The sequence below is a fragment of the Sapajus apella genome, unplaced genomic scaffold (assembly GCF_009761245.1).
Source record: "Sapajus apella isolate SASKATOON/1434 unplaced genomic scaffold, GSC_monkey_1.0 scaffold11, whole genome shotgun sequence".
Classification (NCBI taxonomy): Eukaryota; Metazoa; Chordata; class Mammalia; order Primates; family Cebidae; genus Sapajus; species Sapajus apella.
The window spans coordinates 3,875,144-3,891,813 of record NW_022436951.1 but is presented as its reverse complement, the minus strand read 5'-3'; the positions used below and the strand labels follow the sequence as shown (position 1 = coordinate 3,891,813).

Here is a 16,670-nt window from a genome sequence, read left to right as displayed (position 1 = left end):
AAAAAAACTCAAAGTCTAGCAGAAGACAAGAAATAGCTAAGATCAGAGCAGAACTGAAGGAGACAGAGACACAAAAAACCCAAAGAGTTAGAGGAGCAAGATCAAAAAAACTCAAAGTCTAGCAGAAGACAAGAAATAGCTAAGATCAGAGCAGAACTGAACGAGATAGAGACACAAAAAACCCTTCAAAGAATCAATAAATCCAGGAGCTGGTTTTTTGAAAAGATCAACAAAATGGACAGACCACTAGCCAGATTAAGAGAGAATAACCAAATTGATGCAATAAAAAATGATAAAGGGGATATCACCACAGATTCCACAGAAATTCAAACCATCATCAGAGATTATTACAAACAACTCTATGCACACAAACTAATAAACCTGGAAGAAACGGATAAATTCCTGGACACGTGCCTCCTCGCAAGCCTAAACCAGGAAGAAGCCGAAACCCTGAACAGACACATAACAAGGTATGAAGTGGAGGCAGCAATTAAAAGCTTACCACCCAAAAAAAGCCCAGGTCCAGACGGGTTCACAGCCGAATTCTACCAGACATACAAAGAGGAGCTGGTACCATTCCTTCTGAAACTATTCCAAACAATACAAAAAGAGGGAACTCTTCCCAAATCATTTTATGAGACCAACATCATCCTGATTCCAAAACCCGGCAGAGACTCACCAAGAAAAGAAAACTTCAGGCTAATATCCATGATGAACATAGATGCAAAAACCTTCAATAAAATACTGACAAGCCAGGCCGGGCGCAGTGGCTCAAGCCTGTAATCCCAGCACTTTGGGAGGCCGAGGCGGGTGGATCATGAGGTCAAGGGATCGAGGCCATCCTGGTCAACATGGTGAAACCCCGTCTCTACTAAAAATACAAAAAATTAGCTGGGCATGGTGGTGCATGCCTGTAATCCCAGCTACTCAGGAGGCTGAGGCAGGAGAATTGACTGAACCCAGGAGGCGGAGGTTGCGGTGAGCCAAGACCGCACCATTGCACTCCAGCCTGGGTAACATGAGTGAAACTCTGTCTCAAAAAAAAAAAAAAAAATACTGACAAACCGATGGCAACAGCACATCAAAAAGCTTATCCACCATGATCAAGTAGGCTTCATCCCGGGGATGCAAGGCTGGTTCAACATACGCAAGTCTATAAACGTAATTCACCATATAAACAGAAACAAAGACAAAAACCACGATTATCTCAATTGATGCAGAGAAGGCCTTTGACAAAATTCAACAGCCCTTTATGCTAAAAACCCTCAATAAGCTAGGTATTGACGGAATGTATCTCAAAATAATAAAAGCTATTTATGACAAAACAACAGCCAATATCATACTAAATGGGCAAAAACTGGAAGCATTCCCCTTGAAATGTGGCACCGGACAAGGATACCCTCTCTCACCACTCCTATTCAATATAGTACTAGAAGTTCTAACCAGAGCAATCAGGCAAGAAAAAGAAATAAAGGGCATTCAAATAGGAAAGGAGGCAGTCAAATTGTCTTTATTTGCAGATGACATGATTGTATATCTAGAAGACCCCATCATCTCAGCCCAAAATCTCCTGAAACTGATAAGCAACTTCAGCAAAGTCTCAGGATACAAAATCAATGTACAAAAATCACAAGCATTCTTATACACCAATAACAGACTTAAAGAGGGCCAAATCAAGAACAACCTTCCATTCACAATTGCCACAAAGAGAATAAAATACCTAGGAATACAACTAACAAGGAACTTAAAGGACCTCTTCAAGGAGAACTACAAGCCACTGCTCAATGAAATAAGAGAGGACACAAACAGATGGAGAAACGTTCCATGTTCATGGTTAGGAAGAACCAATATCATGAAAATGGCCATACTGCCCAAAGTAATTTACAGATTCAATGCTATCCCCATCAAGCTACCAATGACCTTCTTCACAGAACTGGAAAAAACCACCTTAAACTTCATATGGAACCAAAAGAGAGCCCGCATAGTCAAGTCAATTCTAAGCAAAAAGAACAAAGCAGGAGGCATCACGCTACCAGACTTCAAACTATACTACAAGGCTACAGTAATCAAAACAGCATGGTACTGGCACCAAAACAGAGATATAGACCAATGCAACAGAATAGAGGTCTCGAAGGCAACACAACATATCTACAACCATCTGATCTTTGACAAACCAGACAAAAACAAGCAATAGGGAAAAGATTCCCTGTTCAATAAATGGTGTTGGGAAAGCTGGCTAGCCATGTGCAGAAAGTAGAAAATGGACCCCTTCCTGACACCTTACACTAAAATTAACTCCAGATGGATTAAAGACTTAAACATAAGACCTAACACCATAAAAACCCTAGAAGAAAATCTAGGCAAAACCATTCAGGACATAGGTGTAGGCAAGGACTTCATCACCAAAACACCAAAAGCATTGGCAACAAAAGTCAAAATAGACAAATGGGACCTAATCAAACTCCACAGCTTCTGCACAGCAAAAGAAACAGTCATTAGAGCGAATTGGCAACCAACAGAATGGGAAAAAATTTTTGCAGTTTACCCACCTGACAAAGGACTGACATCCAGAATTTACAAAGAACTAAAATAGATTTACAAGAAAAAAACTAACGAGCCCATTCAAAAGTGGGCAAAGGATATGAACAGACACTTTACAAAAGAAGACATACATGAGGCCAACAAACATATGAAAAAATGCTCATCATCACTGGTCATCAGAGAAATGCAAATCAAAACTACATTGAGATACCATCTCACGCCAGTTAGAATGGCGATCATTAAAAAATCTGGAGACAACAGATGCTGGAGAGGATGTGGAGAAATAGGAACACTTTTGCACTGTTGGTGGGAGTGTAAATTAGTTCAACCATTGTGGAAGACAGTGTGGCGATTCCTCAAGGACCTAGAAATAGAAATTCCATTTGACCCAGCAATCCCATTACTGGGTATATATCCAAAGGATTATAAATATTTCTGCTATAAGGACACGTGCACACGAATGTTCATTGCAGCACTGTTTACAATAGCAAAGACCTGGAACCAACCCAAATGCCCATCAATGATAGACTAGACAGGGAAAATGTGGCACATATACACCATGGAATATTATGCAGCCATCAAAAACGATGAGTTTGTGTCCTTTGTAGGGACATGGATGAACCTGGAAACCATCATTCTCAGCATACTGACAGAAGAGCAGATGATCAAACACCTTATGTTCTCACTCACAGGCGGGTGTTGAACAATGAGAACACATGGACACAGGGAGGGGAGCACTACACACTGGGGTCAGTTGGGGGGAAACAGGGGAGGGATGGTGGGGGGTGGGGAGCTGGGGAGAGATGGCAAGGGGAGAGATGCCAGATGTAGGTGATGGGGAGGAAGGCAGCAAATCACACTGCCACGTGTGTACCTATGCAATAATCTTGCATGTTCTTCACATGTACCCCAAAACCTAAAATGCAATAAAAAATAAATGGGAAAAAATAAAAAAAATTTTTAAATAACAGCTAACTTTCATTGCCACACTATTCTAACATATAGTGTTGACATATAAGTGCCTGACATATATTATCCCACTTACATAAATGTAAATGAATAATTTAAAGCTAAGGAAAGTTGTTTAGAAGCATTTGGCCCAACAACAAAAATTATAGGTACAGAAATTTCTGCAACAATCAAATTTAATACTGCATATCTTTTAAAAGTAAAATCGAAACTGTTGACTTTGACAAGCTTGACACAATCTAAATATGGTATAGAAATCCCTCCCAAGTCATGAGGACCAAGTAATTCATTTAGTGTTTATTAGGTTCCTACTTAATAATCACAGCTACTTAAAATGAAAATAATTTCACTGAAATTTTCAGTTATCTTTAAAAAAAAATAATAATAAAGAGGTCAACTTTTGGAGCCTTAAATTGACCTACCTGAAAAGGTTGTTTGTTATTGTAGGTCTTAAGCTCCTGATTCCCCCGACATGCTTCTTTTTAAAATCGATCCTTGCAGAAGCGAGAAATAAATAAAAAAAAGCTTGTGACTTGTATGTCCTTTGCAAAGCACGTATGTTTACTTTCAGGGCCTATAAGATTTCTTCCCCCCTCGCAGCTGCAAGAATCCATTTCAAGTCATATCGGGTAACAAGGAGCTTGTAGCCTACCATAGTAAACAATTGTAATAGGTTAGTTATGAGGCTTTTAGAGTGTAAAACCTGGTTAACCTTTTGTATTTAAATCTGTTAAAATGCAACCATTATTGCTCACTTCTAAACATACATTTGCTCACCTGCTTGGTGTTAATCTGGACTCAAAACTGTTGGCCTTCATGGTGATGGTATCAGTAAATAGCACATCTTTTGCTGGAGATGCCAAAGCTTCGGAGTGAGATAAGGATGGATGCATTCTTTGTTGCTGTAGTCTTTTCAGTGTAGCATAGCCAAAGGCATCTCTAGAACTCGTGTAACTAAAGTTACAATCTGCTAGACTTTTAATTGTAGCAATAGAGGGTGCTTTAAGGGACTGTGCTCTTCTAGGAAGCGTATGAGAAGAACCTGGAGGCACCAGGGACACCGAGTTTGATTTGGAGAGAGACAGATGGTTAGACTGTGGCATCAAATAGTGGCTTGTCTTAACAGTTTTAGTACTTACCACAGTACTCATGCTTCCACAGTCTGTGTCCATAGTTGTAGCATCTACACCTACTGTCTCTCGTGAAGGACTTGAGCTCATTGAACTTATGCCACTTGTTGTAGTGTCTGTATTAAAACTTTGGCTACGTATCTTCATATGTGAGCTTGTTGAACTTTCTACTACTAACCTCTCTCGGCTCGTATTTTCTCTGTGATTCTCTGAACCAAAATTCTTGGTGAATTTTAAGTCATTTTCTCCAATGCTTGGTGTACTACCAGTGTCTTCAATGTGCTTATTCCCCATAAATGAAGTTTCTAATTGTAATGTTTTCTGTACAGTGGATATGGGTGTAAAATCATCACTATGATTAAAGTCAACACTGGGTTCCGTAAGTGTTCTGATTCGCCTGTTGCTTGTCTTACTTTCAGTTGACAGTTTCCCTCCTTTTGGATCACTGCTACTACGATGTTTTTTGTTAGGCAAAGTAAGCGAATTTAAGATACGATTCTTCACAAGTTTACTAGAAGCAAAGAAAGGGAATGAATTTTTATCCTTTATGGGTCCAGATCGGTCATAAAATGCTGGCTCTGTATCTTCACTCATATCAAGGAAAAATGTACTAGTAGAGCTGCTGCCAAACCGGTCATCCTCCAATATGAACATACCTATGATTGAAGGATCGATAAATAAAAGTACAAATAAAATGACAAATTCATAACTATTGGTGACATCACATTTCATGAAATTGTTTTTAGTCATCTGAATGAAAAAAATTAAAAAACAAAGGGTTAAACCATTCAGCTACCTGAAAATATCTTTCTTGAAACCCAGTTTGGACTTGAGTAAAATGTAAAATTATGTAATTTATGAGGATCTCCTGTTATTTCCAAAGAAAAATTATTCTAAGACCCAGTATGGCACAGGTTACATGAAGTTAATTTGATTTTCCAAATATTCAAGATGAAATTAAAGGGAAAACGGAGACTTGATCATGGATGCTTACTCAGTTACTACAGATTCCTAGTAATTCGTCTTTAAATTACTATAGGCAGGAGAAATTCATCTTGTAAGAAATGAATTCCCAATCTTGAAATATACTTACAGAGAACCATGTGATAACATTTTAAATTCATGTTTACATTGTTTATTTCCCATTTTACTTTAGATACTAAGAAACTCAATTTAGTGCCCAGCTCTATTAGAAGATGTAACCTAAGTGAGTGCCTAATGACATCTGTAGGATTTTTCTTTTCTTTTTTTCTGTTGAATAATTACAAACTACTTCAAATATATTCTGAAAGAAGGTAAAAGAAAATCCTAAGTGAATTTGCATACTGCATTGCATTTCTGTATTTTGTCAATTTTTTTTCTATATTTTGTCAATTCTGAGATGTATACTTTTGATATTTAATCTTTTCTATTTTCACACAGAATCTGATTCTAAAATCAGGATGCATCTTGCAATAGTAGTATGTCCTAGTTTAACAGGCAACTTTTTCTTTTGTGGTACATAAAATATTGGTACATTTCAAAATTCATGGCATCTCAGATTTGGTGACATACACAGTCTGATAAATCTGACACTATCTTCTTAAAAGGAAGAACCATGCCTTACATTTTGTACACCTAACACCACTTAGCACAGAACTTAAAACCACAAATCATTTTATATATAATTACTTTTGCTACTCTGTTAACAATTTCACTATTTTAAAATTTAGTGCTTTTCTCTAAAATGAAGATGTGAATATAATATCTATTAAAAATACATTCTGGCTCAACAATCCCTGTATCTGAAAAATGAGTAAAAAGATTAAATTTAAAGAAGGTAGACAAATAAATGCTTATTATATTTGTTTCTTTTCTGCCAAAAAAAGGGGGATTGGTTCTTCTGGCACATGATTTTATTATATAACTTTGTAGGAATTCTCAAAACCTACTTAGAAAATAAGGAGAGAGAACAATGTAAGCTGGTGACTAGAGTCTGTGTTATGAAAAGATACACATTCTCCAAGAGGCTATTGTTGCCAAGTAATTATCTTAGAAAAAAGCAAATCAGGAATGTTGCATATACATTTAAATTTTAAAACACAAATATAAATGTTAACATTGGCTAACTTTATGTAAACCTGTCAGGATACTCACTTGATGGCACGGATTCACTTTCACTATTATGTCTAGAGCTGGTTGACTCTGAGTTCAAACTCAGAGTGCTTGGGATAGATGACAGTTCATTACAGAGTTGTTCTACATCATCTGGAACCACTGGCCACAGATGTTTGCGACTATGTCTCACAGCATCCCAGTTGTGACATTTTAGAATATCACAGCCTTGTTTGGTTTTAGCTATGAGCCCAAGTACATATACACAGGTCCTGTATATAAAAGATGCAGTAAAGTAAGTTATAATTCCAAGCTGAGATTGCTTAAAGCAATCACGGATTCACTTACTATATGTACTTTGAACTTTCTCTAAAACCCACTAAAATAACCATTTTGAAAAAAAACTTATTAAAACTAGTTAGGAATAAATTAGCAGCAATTAAAAAAAAAAGCAAACCTTTCCAATAAAAATAGTAATGACAACAAAATAAAAACACAATGTAATATGAGCAAAAAAGACATGTATTATCTTTTCTATTATAAATATGGAATAGTTGGGCTACTGGACTACTACCGTAATATCTATACACAAATACTACATCTTCCCTGTTACCTACAAGGTAAACTTTAATATCATAATAAAAATAAAATGATAATAGTAAACAAGGAGTTCGTTTAGGTGTTTCACTTAAAACAGTTAATAATCTTATATCATTAGAACTTAATGATAATTAGAACTGCACTTAATCATAAAATACTTTTCCCTAACATCCATTTGTAAATACCGACGTCAACATTAGAAAGATTTCTGAATTAATGGCCTACCCTCTGATGGAAAGAACTTCACACTGTTTTGCAAGTTTTAGTATATCTGGAATCACATTTTCTTCCTGTAGTAAATTGAGACCCCAATTGGATGAGCCGATATTTCCCTGAAAGAAAAGGAATCACTTACATCAAATATATTTACAAGAGTAACTCTTTCAAAAGATTTGGAAAGCTACCAAGAAACAAATTTAACCTCATCTCTGAGAGAAAAAAAATGTAAAAACGTCCTCAAATAAAAAACATTAGGCATTGGTTAATTCTAGCTGCCTTAGCAACAAAACTCGTAGTTTAACCATCTATTCTTCAACATAGAGAAAATACTTAAATTGGCAAGAACAATCCCATCTTGAATATTAATCTAAGAAGTTCCAAACAAAACAATTTTTATCTATTTAATATAAATTAAAAAAAACTGAAATCTAAAAATTGCAAAGATCTTACAGAAGTGTTTATTACAAACCAAGGCCCAAAGAGATGCTTTCAGTTTTTTAATTTCTTCCCATTTATCCAAATCTGGTGTACGAACATTACGACAGAGTTCTGTAATGATATTCTGGAGAAAGAGAAAGGAAATTACCATATGAGTAATAATATATTTATGTATTTAATATGTTTTCTTATTGCATCATAAAACCTATGTAAAGTTTGCTTTTTGTCATTTTTGCATACTTAAAATTCTAAATAATTTTATTAAAATTTCTTGAGAAGGAGCATTAGGACATGAGTTCTGAATTCACATTCTAGAATTATCACTTATTAACTGCATGGCCTTGGGCAAGTTACTTCATCTCCCCATCCTTTGATTTCCTAATATCTAGAAGAGTGATAATAACATTTGTGTCAAAAGGTTTCAGGATTTAATCAATTATTGCATATATAGTGCTTACAAAAGTACTTGGCACTTAATATTACTAAAAAATAATACTTCTTTTAAATACAAAGTGAATTAGTGCTTAGGTTTTACCATACTATGTAAGTAATAACGCTGAGAAAATCATTTAAATTTTTAGTGAAATTTTCAAATATTTACATGAAAATACCTGTCCCAATAGTTTTCTGACATAATATAAAAACACATGAAACTATATATAGAGTACATTTACGCAAAATTTTGTGCTCTTGAGATGAATACTGATACAAAAAGGAACTAAACCGTAAATAACTATTGTTCTGTCACATGCACAAATATTCCTATAACTGTTTATAAAATAAGAGAAAGGTTACATTTATTGAAAACAGTTGCATGGCATAGTCAGAAACATAAATAACTCAAAGAACTGCTTGCCTATGCCTGTTACATTCCATGAAGTATATGAGATAAAACGTGCTCACAACCAGCAATTTTCAAGTTATTGTTCAAAGATAACTGAATCTATCAGGTTCAGTTTAACTTCCCAATGAGTGGAAGAAAAACTCACTTTTTCTGTACGTTTCTGGAGATCTGAATTTCTCCAATAAATTGTAAGAAAAGAACTCAGACTTTCATTAGATTGCTTACTCTACATAACTAGCTATTCAAAAAGTCATACACAAGTCAGTTAATGCATTGCAAGACTATTAATATTTCTAAGGTTAATAAATATAGAATGCATAAGTCAATTACAAAATAGGTGACTTTAAAAGCAATTATGTCAGTGATATTAAGGCTTCTGAACAGTTTTTACAAAGGAAATATTTTAGCAACATTACGATTTTGGTGTTTCTTTTTTATTATTATTGCAGCTACTTAAAATAAATGAATTATGCCTTACCTGTACTTCCAACAAATGGCAGCCTGTTTTATGGTGTACTAGTTGTCCATAAAGATGTATCGGCAGGTAGACATGAGGACGCTGTAATCTAGTATAATAAAGATGATTAATATGCCTCCTGGCTAATTTAAGAATGCTAATTAGAACAAAAGTATTAATAAGTATTTGATAAATAAAATTACATAAAACTCTCCAGCATAAATGAAAATATGAAAGAAGGAATGAGGATTTCTCAGGTAAAATATACGCTGAGCATCCCTAATCTAAAATGCTCCAAAATCCAAAACTTTTCAAGTGCTGACATGACCCTGTAAGTGGAAAATTCCAAACATTAGCATTTAACGCAAACTGTTTCATGCACAGAATTACTTAAAACATAGTATAAAATTATGTTTAGGTTACATGTATAAGGTGTACATAAAACACAGATTAATTTCATGTTTAGACTTGGGTACCATCCCCAAAATATCTCATTATATATATGCAAATATTCCAAAATCGGAAAAATTCCAAAATCCAAAACATTTCTGGATGAAAAATCTAAAAATCACTTATATTGGTAAAGATCATTTTGACCATGGGTTTCCAAGATGCTTTGATGACTTACAATACTTCAAACAAAATAATATAAATACACATGAAACTATAGAGTACATTTATGCAAAATTTTGGACTCAAGCATTTTGGATAAGTGATGTTCAACCTGTAACAGTTTATCAGATCTCAAAGTACTGGTAAGAGAATCTAGGGCTAGAAATGCAGACTGGGGTGCCAGCATGGAGTATATCTGAACGCTTTATCAGTAAGGGTATTCAACAAGCCATGAATGCCACTGAATTTTTGAGCAATTAATGATGCGCCTTAAGATTCTTCCTATATCATGTAAGAAACTGAATGTACAAAAACTCAGAAATGTTAAAAAATAATTAATGATGAACTGGTTTTAAATTTGATAACTGAGAACTAGCACTGGGTATACACCTTTGGTTACTCCGACGAACATAGTTATCACCATCAATAGGCTTCCGATAAGTAGTAAGTGCTTCATTGAGTTGTTCCTCAATCAAGTCAACATATTTTGAGTTATATTCCTAGAAGATAACATTGTTTTAATTGCACATAGTATCACAATGACAGTCACTAAATTTAATATGTCAGATACTTAGCAAAGGATAGATAGATCAAGGTATTATGAATGCAAATGTTCTATCATACCCATAAGCTTTTGGCTCAGGTTTCAATTACTACTATATACTGATGACCCCCACATCTGCCATTTTCCTCACAAATCTGAGTTCCAGATCCACATTTTCAAGTATTTCCTGGATACCATCATTTGGTTATCGCACAGGCAATGCCAGTTCAACATACTGAAAATTCATTATCCTAATCTTAGCAAACCACTTTTTACATATGTGATCTCTTAATAGTGAGCCAATAATTCAGTCATTAAATTAAAAACCTTATGAGCCAAGTTGGACCTCTCATTTACTGTATCCAGCCCACAAATTCTGTCCATCTTATTTTGAAAATGCCCAGAAAATTGTCCTTTTCTATGCAACTTAACTACCAGGGAAGTTCAGGCACTCATCAAGTCTTATTTCTAAACTTGTGTCAATATTCCTAGACTTTCCCTTTGATGATCAAAATTCCACCTCTTCACTGCAACCTGTCAGGTTACTAAAGTATAACTCTGATAACTCTTTAAATATCTGTTAAGGATTTCCCACTACATATACAACTGAAATCCCTTAGGATGATACAATGTGGCTTATGAGGCCTTTGACAATCTAGCTTTAATTTACTATTCCAGACCCATCTTGCCACTCCACACTTATTTTAGTCCCAACTACACTGGAATATGACTTTCTTCATAAGTCTATAATGTTCCAATAATCTATACAGCTTTATCCTACTCCCTCTTCCTTGGATATCCTTCTTCCAATTTATTTGCCGACTTACTCTTCAAGACCATTTCAAGTATCACATCTTCTATTGTGTCTGACCAACATTTCTTTTGATAATCCCTAAGGCAGAATCATTAATCTCTCCTCTGTGTTCCCTTATACACTTGCATATGCCTTTGTTATAGCTCTTCTATTTTATACTTATTATTTGCAAGCACTGCACAAAAATTCTAAGCAATTTTCTAATACTATGATTCTGTATAATAAATTGTATTATGATGATTTAAACATCTTCTAGGAAACAAACCTATCACATCTTGTCTCAGTTCTACAATTCCTCAAATACTAAAAGACTTCATGCCTTAAGTTGTATGCTTCAAAGTTTTAGTCCATTTAAGGAGCATCTCTTATGAAATATGGCTCAATAATGACACTAAAAAGAATCTGCAACTATGTTAACAAAAAAGAGAAAACAGGATAACTGATCTGAAATGATGAAAAATCTAAAAATCACTTATACTGGTAAAGATCATTTTGACCATGGGTGTCCAAGATGCTTTGATGACTTACAATACTTCAAACAAAATAATGAAGCCACAGCAATCAACAGCTAAAGAAATGCTGTTTCATATCTTCTTCCAAACTACTCCCTTCTTAGCAGAGTTCCCTAGTATGTATGATAGCAACTACTCCCTTTCTTAGGTTTCCCTATGACAGCAAGAAGCTGATTCTCAGATTTAGGTAAAGAAGTACCCTAAAATGAAGTTTCAATAAATGATTTATCTTTTTTGGTAGAACTGTTTTCAATCTTCTTTCATTAAAAATAATTACTTTAGTTTTAGATTAAAAGGGTTCATGCAAAGTCATAGGTTATATAAGGGACCCAAGAGTGAAAGAAGTAAGTATGGCCAACACATTAGATTATAAAATCAAATTAGTAGAGAACAAAATTTCAACAGAACGAACACAGTCAAAAGTTCAGAATAAAAGAAATAACTGTAGTTCAAAAAAAAAAACAAACATCCTCTAAATTCACAACTCAACTTCCAAAGACAAAAACACACAAATTCAACATTATTCAATAGGAAATTACCTTGCGCCACTTTTCCAGTTGTTTTGCTACATAACCTCTTTCATTCAGATAGGAAAACCCTTTCGGAATGGAGAGAAATCTGTAAATTAAAACAAGCAATAGTTTTACATTGAGTCTGGCAAGTCTAAGAGGCTAAAATAACTAAAATTTTTTAAAGTATAAGGAGCTAAAAGACTTTAGGAATATTTCCTAAAGTCAACTTTCCTTCTTAAAAGGTCAACTAAAATTTATTATAACTTCAATCACAAATAAATTTTCACAATCTTTGCAACAGTGCATGAACCCAATCACAATACAGAAAATGTCAGCCAGGTGCGATGGCTCACGCCTATAATCCCAGCACTTTGGGAGGCCAAGGCGGGCAGATCACCTGAGGTCAAGAGTTTGAGATCTGCCTGGTCAACATGGTGAAACCCCATCTCTACTAAAAATATAAAAAATTAGCCAGGTGTGGTGGCGTATGCCTTTAGTCCCAGCTACTTGGGAGGCTGAGGCAAGAGAATTGCTTGAACCTAGGAGGCAGAGGTTGTTGCAGTGAGCCAAGATTGCACCACTGCACTCAGGCCTGGATGAGAAAGCGAGACTACATCTCAAAAAAAAAAAAGAAAGAAAGAAAAAAAAAAGGAAAATGTCATGAAACATATGAAGAGACCAAAAGATTTTTTAAAAAACACTCCAAAACAATGAAAAGACAATGCTTCAATATTAAAGGAAGTACAAGGTCAAAATTAGGTTTATTTCAGAGCTTAAAAGGTGAGCTCTTTAGCGTACTTCCTATTTGGATTTGAATCCATCTTTAATATACACTGCCAAAAAAAAAAAAAAAAAAAACACAACAAAAAATGTAACTGAAAATTTTACCTCAGGAGGAGAAGCAAACCCTTGTCTCCAAGGTGGGATAAAGCTGGTTTCATCTGAATGAGAGCATGAAGATTGGCCTAAAAGAGATGATCATTATTTATCATTTATCACACTTGCAGAAAGATAGCAAACTTTTTAGTTCCAAAATGCCTATTATGTATTATACTTTTAAGTAATTGTCAATTTAGTATTTTTTTTAAGTATTAAATTATTAAAAAATAAACCTTTACCTTGTCTTCACATGCTTCATCGAGGATATCAAGAGCTTCAGAAGAAATCGTTTTGTTTTTATCATGTAGCTGGGTCACTAACAACTCAATTCCCCAATTATTAAAGAATTCAACATTAGCTCTCAATAATACCCTTAAATGTTTTGTTGCATAGAGCCTGCAGGCCTATAAAGATAAATGAATACATTAAAAAAAAAAACTTCACCATAAATAGTCTATTTGATTTTACTTTGAGATAGTCGCGCTACTTGAAAAGGGAAGAAAGACTGGAATTGGTGGTCTAGCCCTTGATTCGAATACTTTTTTGGTCTTGTAAAATAAAATACTTCCCTTTCTATCTAACAGTTTCTTCCCCTTGATATAAAAAATATCAGTATTATATGGAGTTCCTTGGAGAAACTAAAATTTTAAAGTAAACTCAATTTCCATATCATCTTCTTAGAATTTAAAATTAATTTTACTTAGCCTAAAATCATCAAGTAGTGAATTAACTGGTTATAAAAATACAGTTTTACTGGCTATGTTATACTCACATCAGTAGCTGCAGTTAAAATTTTGGAAAGGATGACTCTAGCCAATCCATCTCTGCTATAGTCCAAGCTAGAAACAGTAAGTTTTAGCAAGTGATCTTGGTTTTTCAAGGAGCAAAGATTAAGGAGACTTTAAAAAAAGAAGAAGAAAGGTTACAAGAAATTACTATATTGATATATCAATTCAACAAATATTTTTTCCAGCTTTACTGAAGTATAAATGACAAAAATTGTATTATTCAAGGTGTACAAGATAATTTGATGTACACGTACACTGTGAAGATAACCACAATCAATTAACACATTAACTGTCATACATAGTTACTATTTTGAATGTTGGAGTGGGAAGGGTACGAAGACAATTCAATGCTTTTTTTTTTTTGAGACGGAGTTTCGCTCTTGTTACACAGGCTGGAGTGCAATGGCGTGACCTCGGCTCACCGCAACCTCCGCCTCCTGGGTTCAGGCAATTCTCCTTCCTCAGCCTCCTGAGTAGCTGGGATTACAGGCACGCGCCACCATGCCCAGCTAACTTTTTGTAATTTTAGTATTTTTGTATTTTTTTTGGTCACCATGTTGACCAGGATGGTCTCGATCTCTTGACCTTGTGATCCACCCGCCTCGGCCTCCCAAAGTGCTGGGATTACAGGAGTGAGCCACCAAGCCCGGCCTCAATGCATGTTTTTAACATTCCTAATATAAACAAGCTTTTCTGAAAGAAAGCATTTAATAACAACTATCATATAAAAAAGAACATTAAAGCAAAGATAATGCTAATTTAAAATAAAACAACCAAATATGTACATGGACTAAAATGCATACCATATCTGACTACATTAAAAATAAAGTTTATGTATATATTGCAACAAAATCTAGGAATGCTCACCATTGAAATACACTGCATTTTTCTAGCATTTTAACTCCATGAGGGTGGCAAGAAAGTGTTCCAATAAATAAAAAGTAGTGTTGACTAAGGGTGGTCAATAAACCATTATTTTGAAGACTTCTTTCAGGTTTCATTCCAGATGAGGCATTGAGCCACTGAACAATATCCTTTACTAGATCTTCTAAGTATCCTTGCCCATCCTAAAAGTAAATACATTGTGATACTGTGAGAAAAGCATTCAAAATCTACAATTAGAAAAATTAACCTCAATCAAGTACAAAAATTTAGTAATAATGATGAAGTTACCAATAATAACTATCAATCAGTGAGTACCTGTTGTTTTTTAATCCACTTCAACACAATGCTGCATGGAGATGATATTATTCTCCATTTTACAGAAGAGTAAACCAAGTCTTCTAGAGGGCAGATAACTTGCCCAGTCTCATAACTAGTGACTAAGTCAAGATTCAACTCTAGGTCTGGGATCATTTCCTACATTTCTAAATATAGCTTATGCATATTCAGAAATAAAAGCAAAACAAAAGGTGGAAACAGAGAGAGGGCAAGGAAAGCAAATTCAATAAAAAAAAATTTGCTCTGGAAAATATTCAGAATGCTCACCTCTTCAGATTCAAGAAGAAATTCTGTAAACTGGCAACCTACAACCGTGAGCTGTTTGCCCTTGGCAAAGTCCAGATCCAGGTTGGCATATAATTTACTGCTAGGCTTATAAAAATAAAGTAGTCTTCGTACAAATCTAAAATCAAAACACAAGTAGCAAAAAGGTAAAAAGGCAATTATTTTAGAATCTTAACCATTGTTTATGACATAATAAGGCTTTCCGAATATGTTTTGGGTCTGAACCATAGGGATAAATGGCAAGAAATATATTAAATGTGTTTGGTACACGATATGGTTTGGCTGTGCTCCCATCCAAATCTCATCTTCAATTGTAGTTCCCACAATCCCCACATGTCGTGAAAGGGATTTCACGAGAGAAGATAAAATCAAGGGGGCGGTTATCCTCATGCTGTTTTCATGATAGTGAGGAGTGAGTTCTCACAAGATCTGATGGTTTTATCAGGAGCTTTTCCCCGTGCTCTGTACTTCTCTCCTGCTGCCATATAAAGAAAGATATGTTTGCTTTCCCTTCTGCCACAACTGTAAGTTTCCTGAGGCTTCCCTAGTTATGTGTAATTATTAGTCAATTAAATGTCTTTCCTTTATAGGAATTACTTGGTCTCAGGCAGTTATTTATAGCAGCGTGGGAACAGACTAACACAGTACATTTCATATCAAAAAAAACAAAAAACCTTCATTGTAAAAAATATCTCCATGGAGTAAGAATTTTATGGTGAGATGGCTGGAAGAAATAAAGGAGAAGAAAGATGCTAGCCCGATGAATGCAGATTTAACGCGGCTAGAATATAAAATTGGATAAATAGAATGTCACCGGAACTTAAATTTTCTTCTATTGTATCCTATGTAGAACTTTGTCCCATGGCTCAATAATGTTCTATTGTTAAGATAATTGTAAGATACACTATGATTTTGGTGGTTTTTCACGATTAGGCAAAAGGTCAAGCATAAAAGTTGCAATTTAGGCCAATGAATTTATAGATATGATTTATACTATTTCAACATTATGTTCTAAGCTTCTATTGAATTTAGTTCAGTTCAATTTCATGCACTATAATTCAATCCAATAGAGGTGTCCAATCCAGGAGTTGGGAAAACAAAGTTGTATAAGACATCATCTGTGCTCTCAAGGAGTATAACAAGTTAGTACTATGCTTTTTTGAGTGTAATTTGTAAGTTATCTCTATTTCTTAAAACTTAATAATATAGAT

The 16,670-nt window shown here is 34.7% G+C and overlaps 1 protein-coding gene across 6 annotated transcripts in view; it reads right to left on the bottom strand.

Annotated features, from left to right (window-relative positions):
• Window positions 1-16,670, bottom strand: part of RICTOR (RPTOR independent companion of MTOR complex 2) — a 141,422-nt gene that overhangs the window by 16,438 nt on the left and 108,314 nt on the right. For 4 of the 6 annotated variants that reach the window (XM_032278901.1, XM_032278902.1, XM_032278905.1 and 1 more), the window contains exons 20-32: window positions 15,442-15,577; window positions 14,821-15,020; window positions 13,938-14,064; window positions 13,405-13,569; window positions 13,175-13,251; window positions 12,314-12,392; window positions 10,295-10,404; window positions 9,314-9,401; window positions 8,023-8,115; window positions 7,560-7,666; window positions 6,777-7,006; window positions 4,288-5,296; window positions 3,933-4,004 (exon numbers count right to left, since the gene is read on the bottom strand). In XM_032278901.1, coding sequence (XP_032134792.1) covers window positions 3,933-4,004; window positions 4,288-5,296; window positions 6,777-7,006; window positions 7,560-7,666; window positions 8,023-8,115; window positions 9,314-9,401; window positions 10,295-10,404; window positions 12,314-12,392; window positions 13,175-13,251; window positions 13,405-13,569; window positions 13,938-14,064; window positions 14,821-15,020; window positions 15,442-15,577 — 2,493 coding nt within the window. Of the gene's footprint in view, window positions 1-3,491; window positions 4,159-4,287; window positions 5,297-6,776; window positions 7,007-7,559; window positions 7,667-8,022; window positions 8,116-9,313; window positions 9,402-10,294; window positions 10,405-12,313; window positions 12,393-13,174; window positions 13,252-13,404; window positions 13,570-13,937; window positions 14,065-14,820; window positions 15,021-15,441; window positions 15,578-16,670 lie in introns of those variants that run through there. The other 2 variants (XM_032278906.1, XM_032278903.1) reach the window with 2 other exon arrangements.